The 21,698-nt window shown below is 41.1% G+C and overlaps 1 protein-coding gene across 2 annotated transcripts in view; it reads right to left on the reverse strand.

Moving 5' to 3' along the window:
- f (forked) overlaps positions 1–21,698 on the reverse strand; it is a 241,483-nt gene that overhangs the window by 39,317 nt on the left and 180,468 nt on the right. For both annotated transcript variants that reach the window (XM_068225272.1, XM_068225271.1), the window contains exon 9: positions 12,531–13,133. In XM_068225272.1, coding sequence (XP_068081373.1) covers positions 12,531–13,133 — 603 coding nt within the window. The remainder of the gene's footprint in view (positions 1–12,530; positions 13,134–21,698) is intronic.

Here is a 21,698-nt window from a genome sequence, read left to right on the forward strand (position 1 = left end):
ATCACATGGCTCCGTGATGGATAAGAGTGTTTGCCCATTGCTGTGGACACACACTGCAGTCAGTTTTTATTAAACAGTTTTATCGAACACATCTCGTTCTTTCTATTTTACTGAATGTTAACGTGTTGTCCATATGTCTCTACGTAAGCCTCTTTCTGTGCAGAAAAACAATGTTAATTATATCCACGAACAATTAGCACTAATAGAACAACTTGAAAAGGGTGTACCCATGTGCAAAAGAGAGTATCTCAACACGAACTGTCCCTGACAATAAGAAAACAAGTAATCTGTTAATATTTGTACTGCCGGGCTGAGTGGCTCAGACGGTTGAGGCGCTGGCTTTCTGACCCCATCTTGGCAGGTTCGATCCTGGCTCAGTCTGGTGGTATTTGAAGCTGTTCAAATACGTCAGCCTCGTATCGGTAGATTTACTGGCACGTAAAAGAACTCCTGCGGGACTAAATTCCGGCACCTCGGCGTCTCCGAAAACCGTAAAAAGTAGTTAGTGGGACGTAAAGCAAATAACATTATTATTATTATTATTATTATTATTATTATTATTATTATTATTATTATTATTTGTACTAAGATGTAATGTGCAAAAGAAAAACGTGAAGTGAAGCAAATTAGAACGTTTGAAGAACAATGAAGATATAAAGTGGTTTACTACTTTCGAGAGGATTGGCGGTGAGAGGAACTGAAATTGAAGCTTCTGCAGAAATCAACTTTTCATTGAGTTCAGTAGGCTATGGAGAGTTCCAATACGCCTTCACATAGTGCATATTTTTCTTGTAGTCCTATGTCCTTTAAATGCACCATAACACGCGAGGTTTGTCGTTATAAACAGAGTTATAACGCGGGTTATAAGGTTATTTCAGTTAATCAGGACTTTCGTTAATCCAGGCAACTTCTCTCCACAACTAGTCAGGATCAACGAGACTCTGCTGTATATTTAAGTCCACTCGTTTAGAGTATTTTGAACTAGCAGGATTAGTTTTCATCCAGAGTCATGTTCCTGATCTAGTGAACGAGAGTTACGGTTTGTGAAGTGGATATAAGCAGCCTCTTTGGAAGACCCCACTTGACAGGCGACGTTTGGCCACAGGGCTGATTTTGAACCTCGCCTTTATTTCCAGTTTTTCTTTAAAATTTCAGATTATTTTCTAAAAGCTACCGAGGCTTGATATAAAAATCCCGTGTAACGATGCTGGCGAACTGAAATAATATGGGAAGTAAGATCAATAATTTGAATTTATATCCTGGGTACCATCTCCATTTCAACTTCTTCGCAATTCTCTCAACCCTCTCTGCTGGAGTCTCTTTCTCACTTTCCCCCCTTTGAAGGCATTCTTCGTGAGAAGAATGAAGCATGGAACCTGAAGTTGAATGCTTCGATCTCGGTCGACGATGATTTCGGCTCAGTCAATCCTCCGTGCAGTTCTCTAAGGAACTGAAAGACAAGAGGGAGATCGATGATCTCCAACGCAGAATTTAAATCACGTAATTATTATCGGCATATTCTTCTAGTGTGACCGTGTACCTTTTTTCAGCTCCTTGGTAGAATGGTGTGTGTTAGGACATTCGGACAAAGGGTTCTGGATTCGATTCCCAGTCACGTGAGATGTTTATCCGCGTCTGATTAACTCCTCTGACTGAGGTACTGGGTGTTTGTGCTTATACCAACACTCTTCGCCACACTATCAAACAGCAGAAATATTCAATAGAGAACACATCCCTCAACACAAGAATGGCTTCACGAAGGCTATCTGGCTGTGAAACCGGGACTGATCAAATATGTGCGACACAGTTCTCATTTGCGCCCCCACTAAGGTGTGGAAAAATCGGTGGAAGAAGTGAGAGAAGTACATTTATCTCTGAAAACAGTTTGGCTCGAATTCCACAGTTAGAAGACTTAGAGGTTTTCCTGTGGTTTCTCATATAAATACAACTCATATTCTAGGATATTACGATTTTCATTATTTAGACAATATCCAATCCTAATTCTAGCGTCAATCAGTTGCAAAAAGTAAGCTATTATAACACCCTATACTTTTTTAATGTTGTTTATTGCTAGTGGTTTAACGTCACACTAACACATCGCAGGTTTTCGGCAGCGCAAGGGTCTGAAAGGGATAGGAATGGGAAGGCCGAAGACCGAAGGACCCTTAATTAAAGTTCAGCCCTAGCAGTTGCCTGGTGTGAAAATGAGAAACCATGGAGGCCTGCGGACCCACTACTTCTCGAATGCAAATTCGCAGCTATGTGACACTAACCGCACGGCAAACTCGCTCGGTTCAAAATTTGTTGTCACGAAGACCGCAGATGACTTTGTTTCTTCTGCCCCTGAAGTGAATCAAGAATAACTTTATTGGTGCCGATATCCAGAACGAAAGGCAATCTAGTTCATGTCTTGATGGTAAAGTAAAGACAGAAGTTCTTCTCTAAACGTAACGCCAGAAACGAGGAGGAAAGTGTTACAAACGAAAAGTGCACGTCATCATGGTATGAGACATTTATTACGTTCGTATCATCCGAGTTTATGGAACAGCCTTTTGCTCCCCGACTAAACAATGAAGCTGTTGGCGACGCATGCTATTACCTGTAAGAACGTAACCTACATTTTCGAGTTTGCTTTGTTTTCTCATTGAAATTGTATTTCATGCCCTGAACATGTTCACACAATGAATCAGCATTATGACAACAACACGAATGGACCATAATTACTTCAGCGTTGTCTACCAGGAAATAAACCGTAACGGCAGGAGCAACCAATTTCATGTACGATGAGTGATGTATTCTAATGACAGTGAGTTGCTCTCCATTCGAATATATTATGTAAGAGAGAACCCTGTATATTATGTAATAGAGAACCGAGAAAAGCGAGATTCCTTCTCTAAATCCTCCATCTCCGGGATGCAACTTAACATATACATGACTCGACTCGCTAAACCAAATAGCTCGGTTCTAAAAATTCTCATTCCTTTATTGAAACCAACGAAAACTACAAAAATTCTATACATGTAGTTTCGCGAAAAATATCACTGCAGAAATATGAAAATATACATACTTAAAAGCAAGTTCGTAGTTAAAGTGATATGGGTCTTCTTCAAAATGGATACTTAACTTTGAAGGGAGCAAGCATCATGTTACTGAAAACAGAAAGCCGTATCAGTTTCTGTCAATAATAGGATGTTTGTTTTGGGGAAAGAGAACCATTATTATGTTAGGAAGCACAAATAAATAATGATATTAATTTATAATAATAATAATAATAATCCTTGGGATGATACGAACGTATTATTATTATTATTATTATTATTATTATTATTATTATTATTATTTTTGCTAGGGGCTTTACGTCGCACCGACACAGATAGGTCTTATGGCGACGATGGGATAGGAAAGGACAAGGAGTTGGAAGGAAGCGGCCGTGGCCTTAATTAAGGTACAGCCCCAGCATTTGCCTGGTGTGAAAATGGGAAACCACGGAAAACCATTTTCAGGGCTGCCGATAGTGAGATTCGAACCTACTATCTCCCGGATGCAAGCTCACAGCCGCGCGCCTCTACGCGCTCGGCCAACTCGCCCGGTATTATTATTATTATTATTATTATTATTATTATTATTATTATTATTATTATTATTATGATTTCAAATCCCACTAGTGCCAGTACACTTGACACGAGTCAGGCGTATTTGAGCACCATAAAATGCCAACGGACTTAGCCAGGATTGAAACTGCTAAGTTGGGGTCAGGTAGCCAGCGCCTCAACCGTCTGCGCAACTCAGCCCGGCATATTTATTTATTTATTTATTTATTTAATTATTTGTATTTTACACATGTCCGAAGTTGCTCTGCTACCGCTTTGGAGGAGGTTTTGGACATCATCGTTGCGCCTGTGAGAATGTCGTCTGACAAATGCCGACCCGCAACACACGTATATATTTCAGCACTTAGAAAATGAAAATCCACAGCCTGTTTCCAGTCATTCGACCGGGTCAGGAATGGAATGAATGAAGCCCCTATCTAGCGGCGAGGATAGGAATCGTGCCGGCTGCCGAAGCCTGTCGCACTCCTCTGGGGGAAATGATTAATGAGTGACAGATGAAATGAAATGATATTGGAGAGTGTTGCTGGAATGAAATATGACAGGGAAAACCGGAGTACCCGGAGAAAACCTGTCTCGCCTCCGCTTTGTCCAGCACAAATCTCACTTGGAGTGACCGGGATTTGAACCACGGAACCCAGTGGTGAGAGGCCGGCGTGTTGCCACCTGAGCCACGGAGGCTACTATTTCAGCAGTTAGAACGAAAATTATTTCTTAGCTCACACAATATTGAACATTATAATTTTATGTTGAAATACCTCGCATAACTAGGCTAATCGTATAGACGCTAAGACGATACAGGGCATTGCTTTGCAGAGGAGCTGCGCTAAGAAATGCTCTGTGCCGTCAGCCAGCAGCACGAGGAGAGCAAGTAATATGCAATTGCCCTGCAAATACAAAGGCTGTAGAAAGTCTGCGAGATATCTTGTCCATCTGCTACTACTATCTTCTGGATGAGACAATAGTTTCTTGAGAAAGCGACCTAGGTCACATTCTCACAATTAACAGACGCTTAGAAAGATCATTTGAATTGCATAAAATCACCCAGAGCAATTGCAGTCTAGCGGTAAATTTATTCATTCTATATCTGAAGGGATACTTCTTCTTGCTGGTTGCTTTTACGTCGCACCGACAGTGATAGGTCTTATGGCGACGATGGGACAGGGAAGGGCTAGGAATGCGAAGGAAGCGACCGTGGCCTTAATTAAGGTACAGCCCCAGCATTTGACTGGTGTGAAAATGGGAAACCACGGAAAACCATTTTCAGGGCTGCCGATATTGGGGTTCGAACCTACTATCTCCCGAATACTGGATACTGGCCGCACTTAAGCGACTGCAGCTATCGAGCTCGGTCTGAAGGGATAAAAAAGAAAGAAAACACACTCAGTATCTAACCAAGCCACACGACAATTGCTATTACAGAGACAGATTTATCACATTCATTTAAGGAACACGTGATTGAGAAACAATAAACCTCTTATACTAAGCGAGCATATGTATAGGGGCTACCTAGCCAAGGCAAGAATGGGGGTTCGATTCTCCGTCACAAAGACTAAGAATTCAGAAAACGAGATTACTCTGAAGAGGTTCACTCAGCGTACACCAAAACTGATTAGTAGGTTCATTCCTTGGAATTAAAGCCTGGTGCTATCCCACTTAGGGTCGAGGTTACAGATGGTGGAAGACTATCTTCCACTCCTTCACGGTCTGTTCGGAGATGGCTTCGCTGGAAGCGGTTACTTTTTGTTTTGTTTTATAATTTGCTTTACGTCGCACTGACACAGATAGGTCTTATGTGGCGACGATGGGATAAGAAAGGGCTAGGAGTGGGAAAGAAGCGGCCGTGGCCTTAAGGTACAGTCCAAGCATTTGCCTGGTGTGAAAATGGGAAACCACGGAAAACCATCTTCAGGGCTGCGGTTACTTTTCACGAGTGCAGTGTGTCAGGCACTACAAAGAAACAGAGGTCGTTTCTTCTCCACAATGGGTGTAAGTCACTGAACAGCCCGTCTACATACTGGTACGGAGAGAAGAGAGACGCAAGTATTGTCTGAAATATAATCTACGAAGCGAGTACTGTACTCTACAAGGTGTCCAACACCTCTTTCTTGTATGATGATAATTTAGAGGATCTGGTATCTGCAAATCATCACCCCTGTGCCCACCTCGTGGACAAGGACGTTAAAGAATCGAGTCTTTATGATTTGACACCATGGTTAACTGGTTTGTCCTACACATTTGAACAAATATTACGGCCTTGAACTGGAATCGAACCTGCCAACTTGGGCTCTACCGTCTGAGCCACTCACCCCGGCTATCTCTGGGTAATGCCTGAACCTGTAATGGTACTATTCTGGGTGTTTTAGAAGTTTCAAAAAAGGCTATCCTAGCATTTTCCCGGACTGAGAGTGAAGAAAGCTTAGAGAGCGAGCAATTCTTTCACGATAGATGGTAATAATCCACATAAATCTAAACGAAATCCCGTAAGGTTCTGATGATGCTGCTGATGATGATGCTTGTTTAAAGTGGCCTAACATCTAGGTCATCGGCCCCTAATGGTACGAAATGAGACGAAATATAATGACAATTTAAAAGTACAAAATTCATCCACTGACCAGAATTCAAAACGTTATGACGAAGAATGAATGTATGAATATGAATTTAAAACAATCAGTGGATCCGACACTCAATGCCTCACCTTCCCAGAAACAATATTACTGACCAAGGGACTGCTTCCAAAGCACAATCCTGAATCGATGTCGCTTTTTTTTTTTGCTGAGGGCTTTACGTCGCACCGACACAGATGGGTCTTATGGCGACGATGGGATAGGAAAGGCCTAGGAGTTGGAAGGAAGCGGCCATGGCCTTAATTAAGGTACAGCCCCAGCATTTGCCTGGTGTGAAAATGGGAAACCACGGAAAACCATCTTCAGGGCTGCCGATAGTGGGATTCGAACCTACTATCTCCCGGATGCAAGCTCACAGCCGCGCGCCTCTACGCACACGGCCAACTCGCCCGGTGATGTCGCTTTTTGTCTAGAGGTCAACGGTCCCTCATAATGGCACTTATTGCTAGTAAAGCAGAACCATGGTATTTCTCAAGTTGCGGTACTAATCAAAGGTAGCGTAAACTCAGTGTTCCAAACATTATGGTACTACTCACAAGTATCGTACGTCGTACAGGTAACGCAGACCTATAGTGTTTCTCACATGATGGCGGCATTCGTTGGCAATGCAAACCCAAGGTGCACCTCGCATAGGTGTACTAATCACAGGGACTCTTACTATCCCCGGTGTTCCTCACATAGTGGGTACAAATCACAGGCAACTCAGACCAACAGTGTCGCCCACATAGTGGTACTAATCACAGGCAACGCCCAGACCCATGGTGTTCCGCACATAATGGTACAGATCATAGGCAACGTAAGCCCGTGATGTTCCACATATTGTGGTACTAATCGCAGGTAGCGGAAAATCATAGTGAACAGCTCTCTGCTACTACATATCACAAACCTATTGTATACCTATCATAGTAAAGGCGACCCATGGTTTTCCTCGCGTGATGGTACTAATCACAAGTAGTTTCATGGTTCCATTTTAATCATCCCTTAGTCACCTCTTACGACCGGCAGGAGGTACCATGGGTGTATTCTTCGTCTGCATCCCCCAATCCACAGGGGTCCTAATGTTCTAATCTTCTACTCAACACGGGAAGTGAACAAAATGAACATATCAATTATCAATGGTGAACGTCTTCGAAATTAGTCATGGTCTCATTAGAAGGTGAACATATCTGAAGAACTTTAAGGGAAAATTACCTTCTCCGCACGATTCACACGTAAATCTAAATTAAATACCTCCCGTGTAAGTTACAAGAACAATATTTCTCATCTCATTGAAAGTGAAAGAGTGTCCAAGAGCACTGCGTGCCAAACTGAGAAGATGCAGTGATAGAGAAAATAAGATGCGTCGTGAATTTCTAACCTTGGTCATTCTCAGCGTATGACGCACTACATCTGGAATTCTTTACCTCATTTTACCATACTGGTATTACTCTGAAGTAAAAAGGTTGAGAGATATGGTAGAGGACAAGACTAAGTCGCTGGAGCTCAGGGGCGTGTTTTAAAACTAGTCGCAAATTATGCGTTAAATTGCCTCACTGACGTGATTTATTTATGTCCGATGGATGCAAAGGATTCGATGATTTGCTGGAATACAGAACGTTATATTAAAGAACGAACATAAATGGTTGGTCAGATGTTCATATTGCATTGAAGTGGGTTAAAATAGAGGGTCAATGGTTACTTCACCATCGAAGTTGCTCCTAACTGTTATGCAAAAAAAAAAAAAAAAAAAAAAAAAAAAAAACATCATAGGATTTTCTCATATTTGTACTTCTAGTGAACTTGAAAGTATGAAGTAATATTTGTACCTCTACTGAACTTCTTGAAAGTATGAAGTGAAGCAAGTTCTTAAGACACTACAAACTAATAATTACGCACGTTTGCGTATATTTAGCTGTCATATCTCTCGAAATTTCATTTCAATCTGAAGATTCTCCAGTAAGTTTTCTAGTGACAATATTATACCATATCATAACCTCCATTATTGGTCGTTTCTAACTAATGACTGGTGGTGGCCATGTTCCATCTGTTTCGTCGGCTTCTGAGACCGATTGAACCAATGGAGTGCGCTGGAAACAAGAACGCGTTGTTAAGTTAAACGATGAATTATAGAACGTATGGATGGATAGTTGGTGGATGTGTATGAGTTTCAGACGAGTTTAAAAAAACGCCCCGTTTAAGGACGGGGCCCATCGCGATACCAGCTCTGCAAACTTCCATTTCTCTCTCTTTTTCTCTTTACAAGGCGACAGCTCTGCTGAAACCTGAGTACTTAATACAATAGTAAAAAAATGCAGTCGTATCAGCATTAATAAAAAATTATTAAGACCGGTTTTTGGAATTTACATTCACAATTAGAATATACATTTTATATTTGGAACCTAAATTCTAGATTTCGATTCCGAAAATCGGTCGTAATTATTTTTAATTTGTGCTGATACAGACTGTATTTGTTTACTACTGTAATGTGAATCATCACTAATATTTTACATATAGTTTCGTCCTTTTATGATGAAAATGTTTTCCGATTACTTGACAATAGTTCGGAAAAGGAACAAACCACATTGCTCTCCTGCTAATCAATATTAAAGTTAGCTATTTTATTTTTCAACCAAATATTGAAATCTTGAATATTCCTGGCTCTGTTCATCCGTCAAGTTTTGGTCGTGATTAATACTTTATGAAAATAACTGACTTCCTTTATGGTTTTTGGAGATGTCGCGGTGCTGTAAATTCCACCCCACAGGAGTTGTGTTAAATGCCTGTTAATTTACAGACACAAGGCCAACGTATATGAGCACCTTCAAATACCACAGACCTGAGCTGGGCTGGGATCGAACCCGCTAACTTCGGATTCTGTCAGATATTTGCTTGATGAGGAAATAGGAAAGAACGGAAGTTTTGTCTGAACACCACCACCAATGTAGTGTGGGTTTTGGTATATTCGTAATAAACAGGGACTATTTTCGGGAAGGAAGCGGCTTATACAATAATGTACATTTCTGAACAGTCGTACACCTCATATTTGAATTCATGTGTAGTCCTCTCAATGGAGACTTCGGTAAACGGATTCACTACCTTTAGTGAGAAATTGGGAGATGCGAGGAAATCGAAATCCTCTCACGGAAAATTTGAAGAATAGTGTACTTACCTAGGATGTATTACCAAACCACCACAGCCCTTGAAGGGCCTTGGCCTACCAAGCGACCGCTGCTCAGCCCGAAGGCCTGCAGATTACGAGGTGTCGTGCGGTCAGCACAACGAATCCTCTCGGCCGTTATTCTTGGCTTTCTAGACCGAGGCCGCTATCTCACCGTCATGCAGCTCCTCAATTCTAATCACGTAGGCTGAGTGGACCTCGAACCAGCCCTCAGGTCCAGGTAAAATTCCCTGACCTGGCCGGGAATCGAACCCGGGGCCTCCGGGTGAGAGGCAGGCACGCTACCCCTACACCACGGGGCCGGCTAGGATGTATTACAGATAAGGTAATTCAGAGTGAAAGGGAGGTTACACACTCATGTGCGCTAGTTACAATTTGTATTATAAGGCAGAAATACTCGTACTGTTTACTTTACAAATATAGGAACATACTCAGAATTTCATTAAACGTTGTGGATTTTCATTCATTAATTAAACATTAAACCCTCGCAGCACAAAACGTCCCGTACTTGGCGCCTCTGAATTTAGTAAATTATTCCTTTGAAGCGACTGCAGAATAAGTGTGAATAATCTTCACTATAAAAACAGAAATAGGAGGATACTCAGAACATGAATTGCGAGTCATTTAAATAAGCACTTTCTGTGGGTGCGTTTTTGTCAGACTAGTGTTAACATGTTACCTGTTTTAATATATCCCTCCCCCTGTGGTACGTACAGTTCATTAACTTTGTCCAGCTCCATGGATAAATGATTAGGATGTTAGCCTTTGGTCCAAGAGGTCCCAAGGTTCGATCGCGGCCAGGTCGAGGATTTAAAATTTCATTGTTTAATTCTTCTGGCTTGGGGGCCGGGTGTTTGTGCCGTCTTCAGCACTGTAATTCACCGTGGGTACCGCGCTATCGTCAAAGCCGCGCAAATTACCTATACGGTGTCGGCTAGAAAGACCTGCACCAAGACTTTCCGGTTGTCAGACGCTATCATTACATTTAGACCGTCGGCCTGCCACGACGACTGCTGCTGAACAGATTGTCACGTGGTTAGCATGATGACATGCTAAGTCATTTGACTTCTTAGTCTTAATTGACCGGGCGAGTTGGCCGTGCGCGTAGAGGCGCGCGGCTGTGAGCTTGCATCCGGGAGATAGTAGGTTCGAATCCCACTATCGGCAGCCCTAAAAATGGTTTTCCGTGGTTTCCCATTTTCACACCAGGCAAATGCTGGGGCTGTACCTTAATTAAGGCCACGGCCGCTTCCTTCCAACTCCTAGGCCTTTCCTATCCCATCGTCGCCATAAGACCTATCTGTGTCGGTGCGACGTAAAGCCACTAGCAAAAAAAAAAAAAGTCTTAATTGGATCCACTATCTTTCATATAAAGAAAGCTCTTCAGTTGCTCTCAGGTGGCTGAGTGAGGGCCCCCCCCCCCTCCAATTCCTGCCCTCAGTCCTTGAACTGAACCGGAAATCAACCCATGGACCTCAGTGAAAAAGGACATGGTTGTTCTAATATCAGTGAACCATAAATATTCGACTGTATCTGGCTCTTTGTATGAATGGTCAGCGTCGCAGCCTTCGGTTCAGAGGGTACCGTGATCAATTTCCGGCTGGGTTGGGAATGTTTTTCGCGTCTAGTTCATTTCTCGAGCTCTGGGACTGGATGTGTTTGTTTCTCAATGCACATCTCTTCATCTAGGTCTACACCTAACGCACCACACTAGTAACCACCACAGAGGAACTCAAAGGAACCCAATAGTGAATACATCTCTTCACAGAAGGAAGAGCAGCCGGCGTAAAACAGGACCAACCCTCATGTGTGAGGATTGCTCCCGTGACCACCAAGATGTGGGAAAGAAGAATAATTCCTTGTCCTCTGAGTAAACTCTATGGCGGATTTCTAACTTTGTCAAATCAAATCTAAATATCTTTGAACTGTCTAGTAAAAGCTGTACCCTGTCTCATGAGGACAATTTGAAAGCTGCCTCATACTATGACAGATGGAAAGGCGGACCGAAATTAATCACCGTACCACGTGTTAACTTCGGATTAGGACATCTGTACAGTAGCTCTTAGTGAGATCAGACTAATCAGCTCTCCAGTGTCCAGTCATGAGTATGGAGGTGGGATATTAATATATCCAACACTGAAATTAGAATGGTAATGGAAACGAATCCGCAAGCCAATATTGAGGCATTCTAGCATGAAGTATTGTAATTCTTAGCTTCATTTCGACTGTATTTCTTTCCTGTTTTTCTCTTATTGGAGAACTGATTAGTCTGATCTCACTAAGAGCTACTGTACAGACATCCTAATTCGAAGTTAACACGTGGTACGGTGATTAGTTTCCTTTCGCCCTTTCATCTGTCATAGCATGAGACATCTTTCAAATTGTCCTCGTGAGACAGGGTACACCTTTTAGTTGTATTTTTCTCTTACAAATATGAACATAGAAGTCCCACAACGTAGGCTCTATTTGAAACGTAACCCTTCACTTTGCTTCAACAAACATCTTCGAGATGATGACCAAGAGGTTCACAGTAGTACAGAAATGATGGTCTCCTCTATGAAATTTTACCTTAATATACAGTATACTTAGACAAGAACCATTGACATTTTATAAGGATAAGGGGTCAAAATGTAATTCTTTGAGCGGCTCTGGTTCAAAATAACCTACGCAATTTCGCCTGGTCTCTGTACATTATCTGACTGGGGCCTACATAAACTTTTGTGTCTTCCGGAGGAAGAATTGTTGAGTTGAGGTGGATTAAGGAGGTAACAATAATTAATGTGAGATAACTTTAGAACAGTTACTATGAATTCATAAGGTACCTTTAAATGAATTATTAATTAACAGGATTTACATCAACTGAACACCTGTACGTATCTACTGCGTTTTCTCTTGGTTTAATTTGCTATCTTCTCCACTAAAGAAATATAAATTATGTGTACACCCTTAGAATTTTAAAGCACTAAATATAATCCTATACATTTCTAATTACAATAGACAGAGGGCTATTGCGAGTTTAGATTTTAATTGTGGACATGCAAAGCCGAATTAGCGAACTTTCGTTAACCTTAAGGTTATTCACGTACTGTGAAGTGATGTTCATGTTGAAGTAATTTAATGGAACAGTGACTGACTTACCGTTATGAAGTGTCGCGGAGCGTGGTGGTGCCGAGAGCGTCTTAGCAGCCAGCATCTTGTCGGTACGCCTGAGCTGTACACTGTTCAAGTCCTGGATACTGATTGCTCCCAGCGGCTGTTGAAGCTGCTTGGCTTTTTCCGCTTCCGTCAGCGTTTGTTGTGTTGTCGGAGAAGGCAGCGTCGCGGTGCTAGAGGGCAAAGGAGGAGGTGGGGGGCCTACAGGGGCAGGTGGCACCGGTACACTGGGGGCGGCAGGTGATGTCGGCGTCTTAGTGTCCACTGTAGGCTCTTCTGAGCTCTCCTCTTGTTTAACACCACATCCAGTTGAAACTGTGCTAGAGTTCGAATTTACAGTAGTGTTGTTATTGTTAGTATTAATCACGGGGTTGAAGACTGGAGCGGGCGTCTTGATGCCACCTAGAGAACGAAGGTACTCAGAAGGCTTGATGAGAGAATTGGAGTCTGCAGCGTTGCTCGGGAACTTGGGTGGTACAAATGGAAGTACCATCTGTTTGTTGACCAAGTTCGGTCCCCCGCACTTCCCGCCGTCTTGGTCGACTTCTTGAGAACCACTGCTGCTGTCCACGGACTGCTTCCTCGCACCTGTTTCAACACAACACACACAGAGACTTACTAGAGTGCGCTAACAGCTGTGAGGATGAACTGACAGGCCACAACAGCTGACAGTCTACCAGTACATCTAGGAGGGGTAGAGGTGGGGAAGTAGTCCGCAAGTGAAAACATCCTTCTCCCAGCTCGCCGTCACGGTGGGAAGTAGACTGGGCCATGCGGAGGAAATGGTACATGACTCAAGGGAGAAGCGCAAGGCGAAGGGTATAGAAAGGAAATGTGGTGCATGTTTCAACTGATACTGGAGCGTATCCATGCCCATGTGTCTTGCCACATTATCAGATGAACTAATTTAAAGGAAGCGCATTATGAACTGAATTAAACAGTCAGAAAATCCTGCAGCTTTCAATGCACTTAAAGAGTGAAGTGGCTGCCATATCCATTTCAATGCACAACTGGTCTGCAACTAGTTAACCAGGTCAGTTTTATGCAGACGAGAGCAAATTAATTGACTTACAACACTTTCCTCTGTCATTCATTATGCACGTAGCATGTTCAAATGATTAAGCTGGATCGATACCTTCTGCAGATTTCACAGAGAGTGATTGACGTCTCAGCACTAAGATTTTACGGCTGATTAATATAAATTTTAAAAAGGTGGCCAATTTTTTTTCTTCTACCTCTTTCCTCACACACATCCTGGTTGCGTCTCTGGTGCGAACTGTCACACATTTTGATTTAGCCTTGTTTTACGGCCCGACACCCTTCCTGATACCAACTCTATATGGAGGGATGAATAATAATAATAATAATAATAATAATAATAAATAATAAAAATGGTATTGTTTTTACGTCCTAATAACTACTACTGACGGTTTTCGGAGACGCCGAGCTGTTGAAATTTTTTCTCGTAGAATTTATTTTACGTAACAGTATATCTACCGACAAGAGGCTGGCGATTTGAGCACCTTCAAATCCTATCGGACTGAACCAGGATCGAACCTGGAAGTTGGGGTCAGAAAGCCAGTGCATCAACCGTCTGAGCAACTCAACCTGGCGGAGTGATGTATTCACAATATATTGCGTGTTTCCGTGGTGGTTGGTAGTGTGGTGGGTTATGTTATGTGAATATGACGAACAGTGTATTGTGACAAACACAAACATCCAGTTCCAGAATCAGAGGAATTAACCAGCCGCGATTAAAATTAACTATCCGACCATGTATAGAACCCGGACCTTCTGAACTTAAGGCCTCAACGCTGACCATTTAGCCAAAGAGTTGGACACCAACAATTTAATATTTTATTATTTATTATTACGAATAACATCTAGAAAACTCTTTATTACACTAGAAACTCTCCTTATTATACTTTAAATTGATTAACAATAATCTAACAACTGATCTTAATCTAAATATTACGAAAGATGCCCGATAGCAGTTATTATTTAGAATGTTATTAATAAATTTAGAGAATTGAGATTCATTGGAGACAGGAAACCATAATCACAAGATTATTAGTTTCATTAAGATCTGCCTGGTCTGGCTTATTTATTTATTTATTTATTTATTTATTTATTTATTTATTTATTTATTTATTTATTCTATTGGTTTAATGTCGCACTAACTCAGATACGCTTACGGCGACGGAGGGACAGGAAATGCTAACGCTGAGAAGGAAACAACCGTAGACTTTATTAACACACAGGACGGGGATTTACATGGTGTGAAGATGGGGAAAACCAATGAATTAAGAATATTACCTTTAGGCTGTCGGTGGTAGCGTTCTAACGTACCATCTTCCAAATGCAAACTTATAGCTGTAACGCTAGTACTAGGCAGTCAACTCACTCGGTACCTCTTAGCACGCCAATTGGCTACAGACTACCACTGATAAAACCAGCTGTCAACTTTCATCATCATGAATTTTATTATTATTTTGTTAATTCGACGGCTTTTTGAGACATCGAGGAGCAGAAATTTGGTCCTGCAGGAGTTACTTTACGTACCAGTAAGTTATCCAGGTTAACGTATATGGGCAACTTCAAATACGGAAGAATTAACCTGGTCTCAGAAATACAGCGTTTTACTGTTTGAGCCTCTCAGACCGGCGTTACTTAGTTTATTTTTCAACCAATGAGTTTGTCAGGGACACAATAATTCTAATTTCGTCCAATATACTGATTTTTCCATAAAAATAAAAATAATTTGCTCGTGCCAAATCTAGGTACTATGCCGTCTGTATAAAAATGTCTACCTACTGACAACGAGACTTAAAAGTAATCGTAGCCATTAACTAGTCTAAGTTCGCAGTTAGATTTCTATTTCAGTAGTCATCCTACGAAATTCCTCAGTATTGTTCCTTAGATCTAATTATGATGGTGCTAACGTTATGAAGTGATCGCAAGGAGGTACTGTTGACTTATACTCAGGGTGATTCCGAATTCCTTTAACACACTGCTAGGGATTGTAGAGGGTGGAGGGCTCGTAGTGTACTTTTCGAACAGAATCTACGTCCGGAATAGTGCTGAAGGTATGATACCGGGAAAGGAAATTTCCCTACCCCTGCCCCCGTCCTGGTTATGTAAGTCTTCACTTTGCGGATAAAATAATTACATTCCTGGCAAATACCGTAATGTCTCTTAATTTTACTTTTTTAATTTTCCATAACATTTCGTTAGAAAATAGCCGGTGTGCCACCTCTGATATAGAATGTGTCCACGGTAAAGAAACATTGTAAAATATTAGTTTTGTTTTATTAGTATGTTCAGTTTCTCTACCTCTTGTTGAGTAGGAGGCTGGCAAAACGCTTCGTAGGATATATTTTTCTAACGTTACTTATGAAGTACCATATACTAGCGGATGTTCCTCTCCACGCGAACTGCCTGCCTTTTGATATCCATCTTTCATTTTTCCTGTGTGCAACATCCCCCAAGTCACGGCCATTTATTTATTCTTGACACGATTACGCTTTGGGAAGTAGTGAAGGCGGATGGAAAATCCGCTTGACTTAGGAGAGTATCTGTCATAGATCTCGCGTGTACAGTTCATGAAGCCTCCGTGCCATCTTACTGCATTATCAGAGGTCAATTACAGGCAAACCTGAGCTGCTGCTCGTATCTTTTGGAAGCAAGATTTTATTTAGGTGATACTCTTTTAAGGAGGGGATAATAATAATAATAATAATAATAATAATAATAATAATAATAATAATAAAGCGGCATTAAAATAATCCAAAATAGTCTCTGGGAAATCTCAAAACCTTTTGAAATCAAAACTGGGGTTAGAGAAAGTAATGGTCTTTCTCAAATACTTTTGAACTATGTTTTAGAGAAGGCGCCCCGAGTGGCTAAGACGGTTGAGGCGATGGCCTTCTGACCCCAACTTTGGAGGTTCCATCCTGTCTCAGTCCGGTGGTATTTTAAGGTGCTCATATACGTCAGCCTCGTGTCAGTAGATTTATTGGCACGTAAAAGAACTCCTCCTGGACTATGTTCCGGCACCTCGGAGTTTCCGAAAACCGTAAAGCAAATTATTATTATTATTATTATTATTATTATTATTATTATTATTATTATTATTATTATTATTATTATTGCGTTGCAGAGGAAGTGATCCTAGAATGGAAAACCGAAGTCCAACGAATAGATAGAAATATAATTGGATACGAACACTGACATTTAAATATTAAATTTAAATTAAATTAAATTCAACTGTTTAGCCTTTTCAGATAATTTATATACTGTAACAGACAATATATTCACTACAACGGAACAAAATCAACCTTTTGAAAGAGACAACAGGAAAAGCGGGGCTACAAATTTCTTTTGACAAGACGGAAATTATGATGAACATTAAAGATGCTTAACAATATTTTAACACGAAATATGGAAATAATAAGTAAACACATTTAAGTACCTGGGAAAATAATTCTGGCTAATGGTAATGATAAAGAAGCGACCAAAAAATGTAATTAGCTATCAATTACGGTAGTTACTTACAATAAAATATCAATGCCAACAACAACGAGACCGCCATAAAACCGGAGTGCCTGTACAGAGTTGAAAGTTTGATCTTAAAGAAGGGGAAATTGATGAATTAGAAAAGAAGGAAAGAAAAGTACTAAGAAAAATGTTTGGTCCAAAGAAAAAGGAAGGTGAATGGAGACAAAGGAACAATAAAGAAATCTGAAAAATACTTCAGACAGTATCACACAAAAGAGAAATGCATTTTATGGCCATTTGATGCGGATGCACCCAGAAAGGCTAACGTAGATAATATTTGATCTGGTTGAGTTGAGTATTAAAAAAAAACCGATATATTAGATAAAGACATTTTCAGAACAGGGATTAATTAGTTTGGCCAGTTCCAGGAGAAAGGGAAGAAGCACAGGAAATCCGTCTAGAGAGGAAGAAAATTACAAAGTTACGTAACGTGGGCCACAGCTGGTCAAGATCTACGATATAATAAAAATAATAATAATGAACTGCATGAAAACCAGGAGGACATCGTCACATCTATAAGGAAAAGGTGCCTGACCTTTTATGGACACTTGGCCCGTCTGGATTCCAAAAGACTCACCAACAGGATATTCACAGTAACAGGAAGAGGCAAGGCTTCTAAGAACAAATGGATCACGTCAGTTAAGTCGGATATGTAACAACTAGATATCCCACTGGGACAAACTCATGCCCGACTACTGTTCCGTCAAGCCATCCTACACAGAGTTTTCCCAACGTCCCTTACAAGTAAGAAGACTACAGGAACTAAGTGGACAGAAGAGAGAAAGCTGGCTCATAGTCAGCAAATGAAGGAGTATTGGAAGAAGAAGAAAGCAACAACTTTACCGAAGAGTAGATACGAGCCCCGTGGTCCTCAGTAGGCCTAAACGACAAAGAAGAAGAAAGAAGAAGAGCGAATCAGCCCTGAGGTTAGGGGTGTGCAGCTGTGAGCTTGCATTCGGGAGATAGTGCGTTCAAACCCCACTGGCGGCAGCCCTTTCGATGGTTTTCCGTGGTTTCCCATTTTCACACTAGATAAATGCTTGGGCTGTACCTTAAGGCCACGGTTGCTTCCTTCCGAATATTAATTAGCCGTTTCCTATCCCATCGTCACCATAAGACCTATCTGAGTCGGTGAGACTTAAAACAAATGCAGTCACCACCACCACAGCCCTTAAGCTCCAGTTGGACTGCTGAATGAGATTTATGATCAGTCATAACATATGCTGCACTTTCTTCTACCGCTTTTCCCACACCTTGGTGGGGGTCTCGTGCACGAGCTGTGCTGTACGTGTAGATTTGGCCCATGTAATCGCCGCATGCCCTTCCTGACTCCAACCCTATGCAGAGGGATGTATTCACCACAGCGTATTGCGTTGTGTTCACATGCAGAGGCATGCATTAGGACAAACACCCAGCCCCCGAGTCAGATAAATTAAACAGATGCAGTTAAAACATAGGATTGTACGGGAATCGAACCCAGGTCTCGATGCTGACCATTCTGCCAAGGAGTCGAACAATCCTCATTAGTGCCTACATCAAATAACTGATAAAAAGGCGAGGAAAGGAAGATTATTATTATTATTATTATTATTATTATTATTATTATTATTATTATTATTATTATTATCAATGTTTGAAAGCAGAAATTTTTTAGTTTACATCTTCCCTCAGACCTGTTATCACAAGATAAAAAAATGCTGTAGGAAATCCTAATCAAGATGGCGTGACTTCCATTCCACAGATCGGAACATGAATCGTAGCCGCGTCTTGAAAGACTTTATAGTTTGCTTACGTGGCACCGATACAGATGGGTCTTATGGCGACGATGAGATAGGAAAGGGCTAGGAGTTGTAAGGAAGCGGCCGTGGCCCTAATTAAGATACAGCCCGGTCACTTGCCTGATGTGAAAATGGGAAACCGTAGAAAACTATCTTCAAGGCTGCCGACAGTAGGGATCGACCCCACTATCTCCCGAATACAAGCTCACAGCTGCGCGACGCTAACCGCACGGCCAACTCGCTCGGTCGTCTTGAAAGAGACGGCGACAATGTCACTTCGTAATCAAGCACTTACTGATTTTTCTTTTGTTATGAGATCACTATCAGTTGTACATGAAACAACGCACACGACAGGAAGTCTTAGCTTGTCTTTCACTTGCACAGATCAGTTTTATGGAAGACAATGTCCTAATTATCGGTCAGTAACTCTCCTCAGCTGACTGATAGTATTTTAAGAATTTGGATTAATAACTCAACGAACAATGTTTTTTAAATTTGCTTTACGTCGCACCGACACAGATAGGTCTTATGGCGACGATGGGACAGAAAGGCCTAGGAACGGGAAGGAAGCGGCCGTGGCCTGAATTAAGGTACAGCCCCAGCATTTGCATGGTGTGAAAATGGGAAACCACAGGAAAACATTTTCAGGGCTGCCGACAGTGGGGTTCGAACCCACTATCTTCCGGATGCGAGCTCACAGCTGCGCGCTCCTAGCCGCACGGCTAACTCGCCCGGTTTATGTAAAAAAAAGAAATGGAGTCCATGGATTTCGGGGTCTCTGACATGAAATGCGATACTCTTGATGCCATGTAAGTCATGTTCAACCCCAATCGGGATGGAGTTTAGAAGGGGTGAAAAAGACGATGTCCAAAATGACCGAAATTGTCGATGACTGTATGTCCCAAGAAAGCTCTCAACCGCACTTGGGGCACACATTACAATCCCTGGAAAAAATACTGTGAGGGTAAGACACCCCTAGAAGAGGGGCTGATATGTAAAAGTAGGCGAAAAAAAGTGATAGTATCGAATCCATGGATTTCAAGATCGCTGAGATGAATTGTGACACTTTGGATGCCGTTTGAGTCGAAGTTCAGCAAGTTCCGGCGGACGTGTGGTTTTTTTTTATTTTAATTGTAAGCAAAATGGGAATAGCGCTATAACACTATAGGACGTTCATCGGCTGATAGAATAAACGATTAAAATACCAGGTGTATGGAATGAAAAATTATGTTAATTACCTTGAAATTGTGCTTTTAGCGATGGTGATTGGAGGAATGGAGGTTAATCCTGGGCCCCCGAGTTGGGAAGATATTGAAAAAATTGAGGATGTAATAAAGGAGGTGAGCCAAGCAGACATGACAAGAGAGTTGATTATGAATCAGAATGAGGATATTCAGCTTCTAATAATAATAATAATAATAATAATAATAATAATAATAATAATAATAATAATAATAATAAATGTGTCTTCAGAGATCTTTTACAAGTCTACACCACACGACATGGAGTGGAATGGAATTGAATTTATTATTTCTCCGCTCGTTCAAACAACTGACTATCTCTCCCAGATTTGAGTTCGAGATCTTCGGATTATAGAGGTTATTGATATATAAATTAATCCACAGAGGAAGCACTACTTCGCTAGCACAGCACTTTAACACAGTGACATACCGCCCATAAATCTGCCACTTTTAGCTTTTAAGAGCTCACGTTAAGATAACGAACTCAACGAACAGTGTTAATGTTAGTGGTGATGATTGTTTTAAGAGGTCAAACATAGAGGTCATCAGCCCCTGAGGACATAAAATGAAATGAATAACAAACTATACCGAATGAGTATAATGATAGTCGAAGTTAAAATAGTCAAAAGGACGGACAATCAATTGTTTATTTAAATACTTAATAGAATCTAGATTTAAAAAAAACATTAGGCACTGATGGACATAAAATTAAAATATTACCACAAAGTATTAACACTAGAGTACAGATGGTGCAGAATGCAAACCTTCCATATAAAAATGTTCAGCTTTATAAGAGAGAAATTTGAATTTCGAATTGTATATTATTATATACAGCAGGAGTTACATATAATCTTGTATGAGCAAGTATTGGGAGAGAAATTGACGGTTGTTTGTGCACCAGACTCAGCAAAATGTACATGTATTCATCTAAAAATATAAGAAAATGTATATACTTAATTTGCATCCTCTACCATCGAAATGTTGAAACACAAATTGTACAGTACTGAATTTAAAAGAACTGACAATGAATTTAAGAATAAGATTACTTTTCTTTTTGCTATTTGCTTTACGTCGCACCAACACAGATAGGTCTTATGGCGACGATGGGATAGGAAAGGCCTAGGAATGGGAAGGAAGCGGCCGTGACCTTAATTAAGGTACAGCCCCAGCATTTATCTGGTGTGAAAATTGGCAACCACGGAAAACCATCTTCAAGGCTGCCGACAGTGGGATTCGAACCCACTAACCCCCGCATGTGAGCTCACAGACACGCGCCCCTAACCGCACGGATAACATTCTAAGTTTGAAGTTAAGGATTTAAAAAAAATATATTAAAACACTAAGCTCTGATAAAAGAAAAAGAAAAATCAAGCTAAAATCGATAAAGAAACTACCATCCCTCATAAAGCCGATGACGTGGTCTTGACTGGTCGTCGTACACACAATGATATTCTGAGCTAGAATTTCACTACCGATAACAAGCGATTGTTTTCATCCCGGATATTAGATTGCATTTTTATTGCAAGATTTGTACACGTTTCAAGGACTGTGGAGTAGTCCTTTATCAAGGCTAAGGC

The sequence above is a fragment of the Anabrus simplex genome, chromosome 1 (genome assembly GCF_040414725.1).
Source record: "Anabrus simplex isolate iqAnaSimp1 chromosome 1, ASM4041472v1, whole genome shotgun sequence".
Taxonomy (NCBI): domain Eukaryota; kingdom Metazoa; phylum Arthropoda; class Insecta; order Orthoptera; family Tettigoniidae; genus Anabrus; species Anabrus simplex.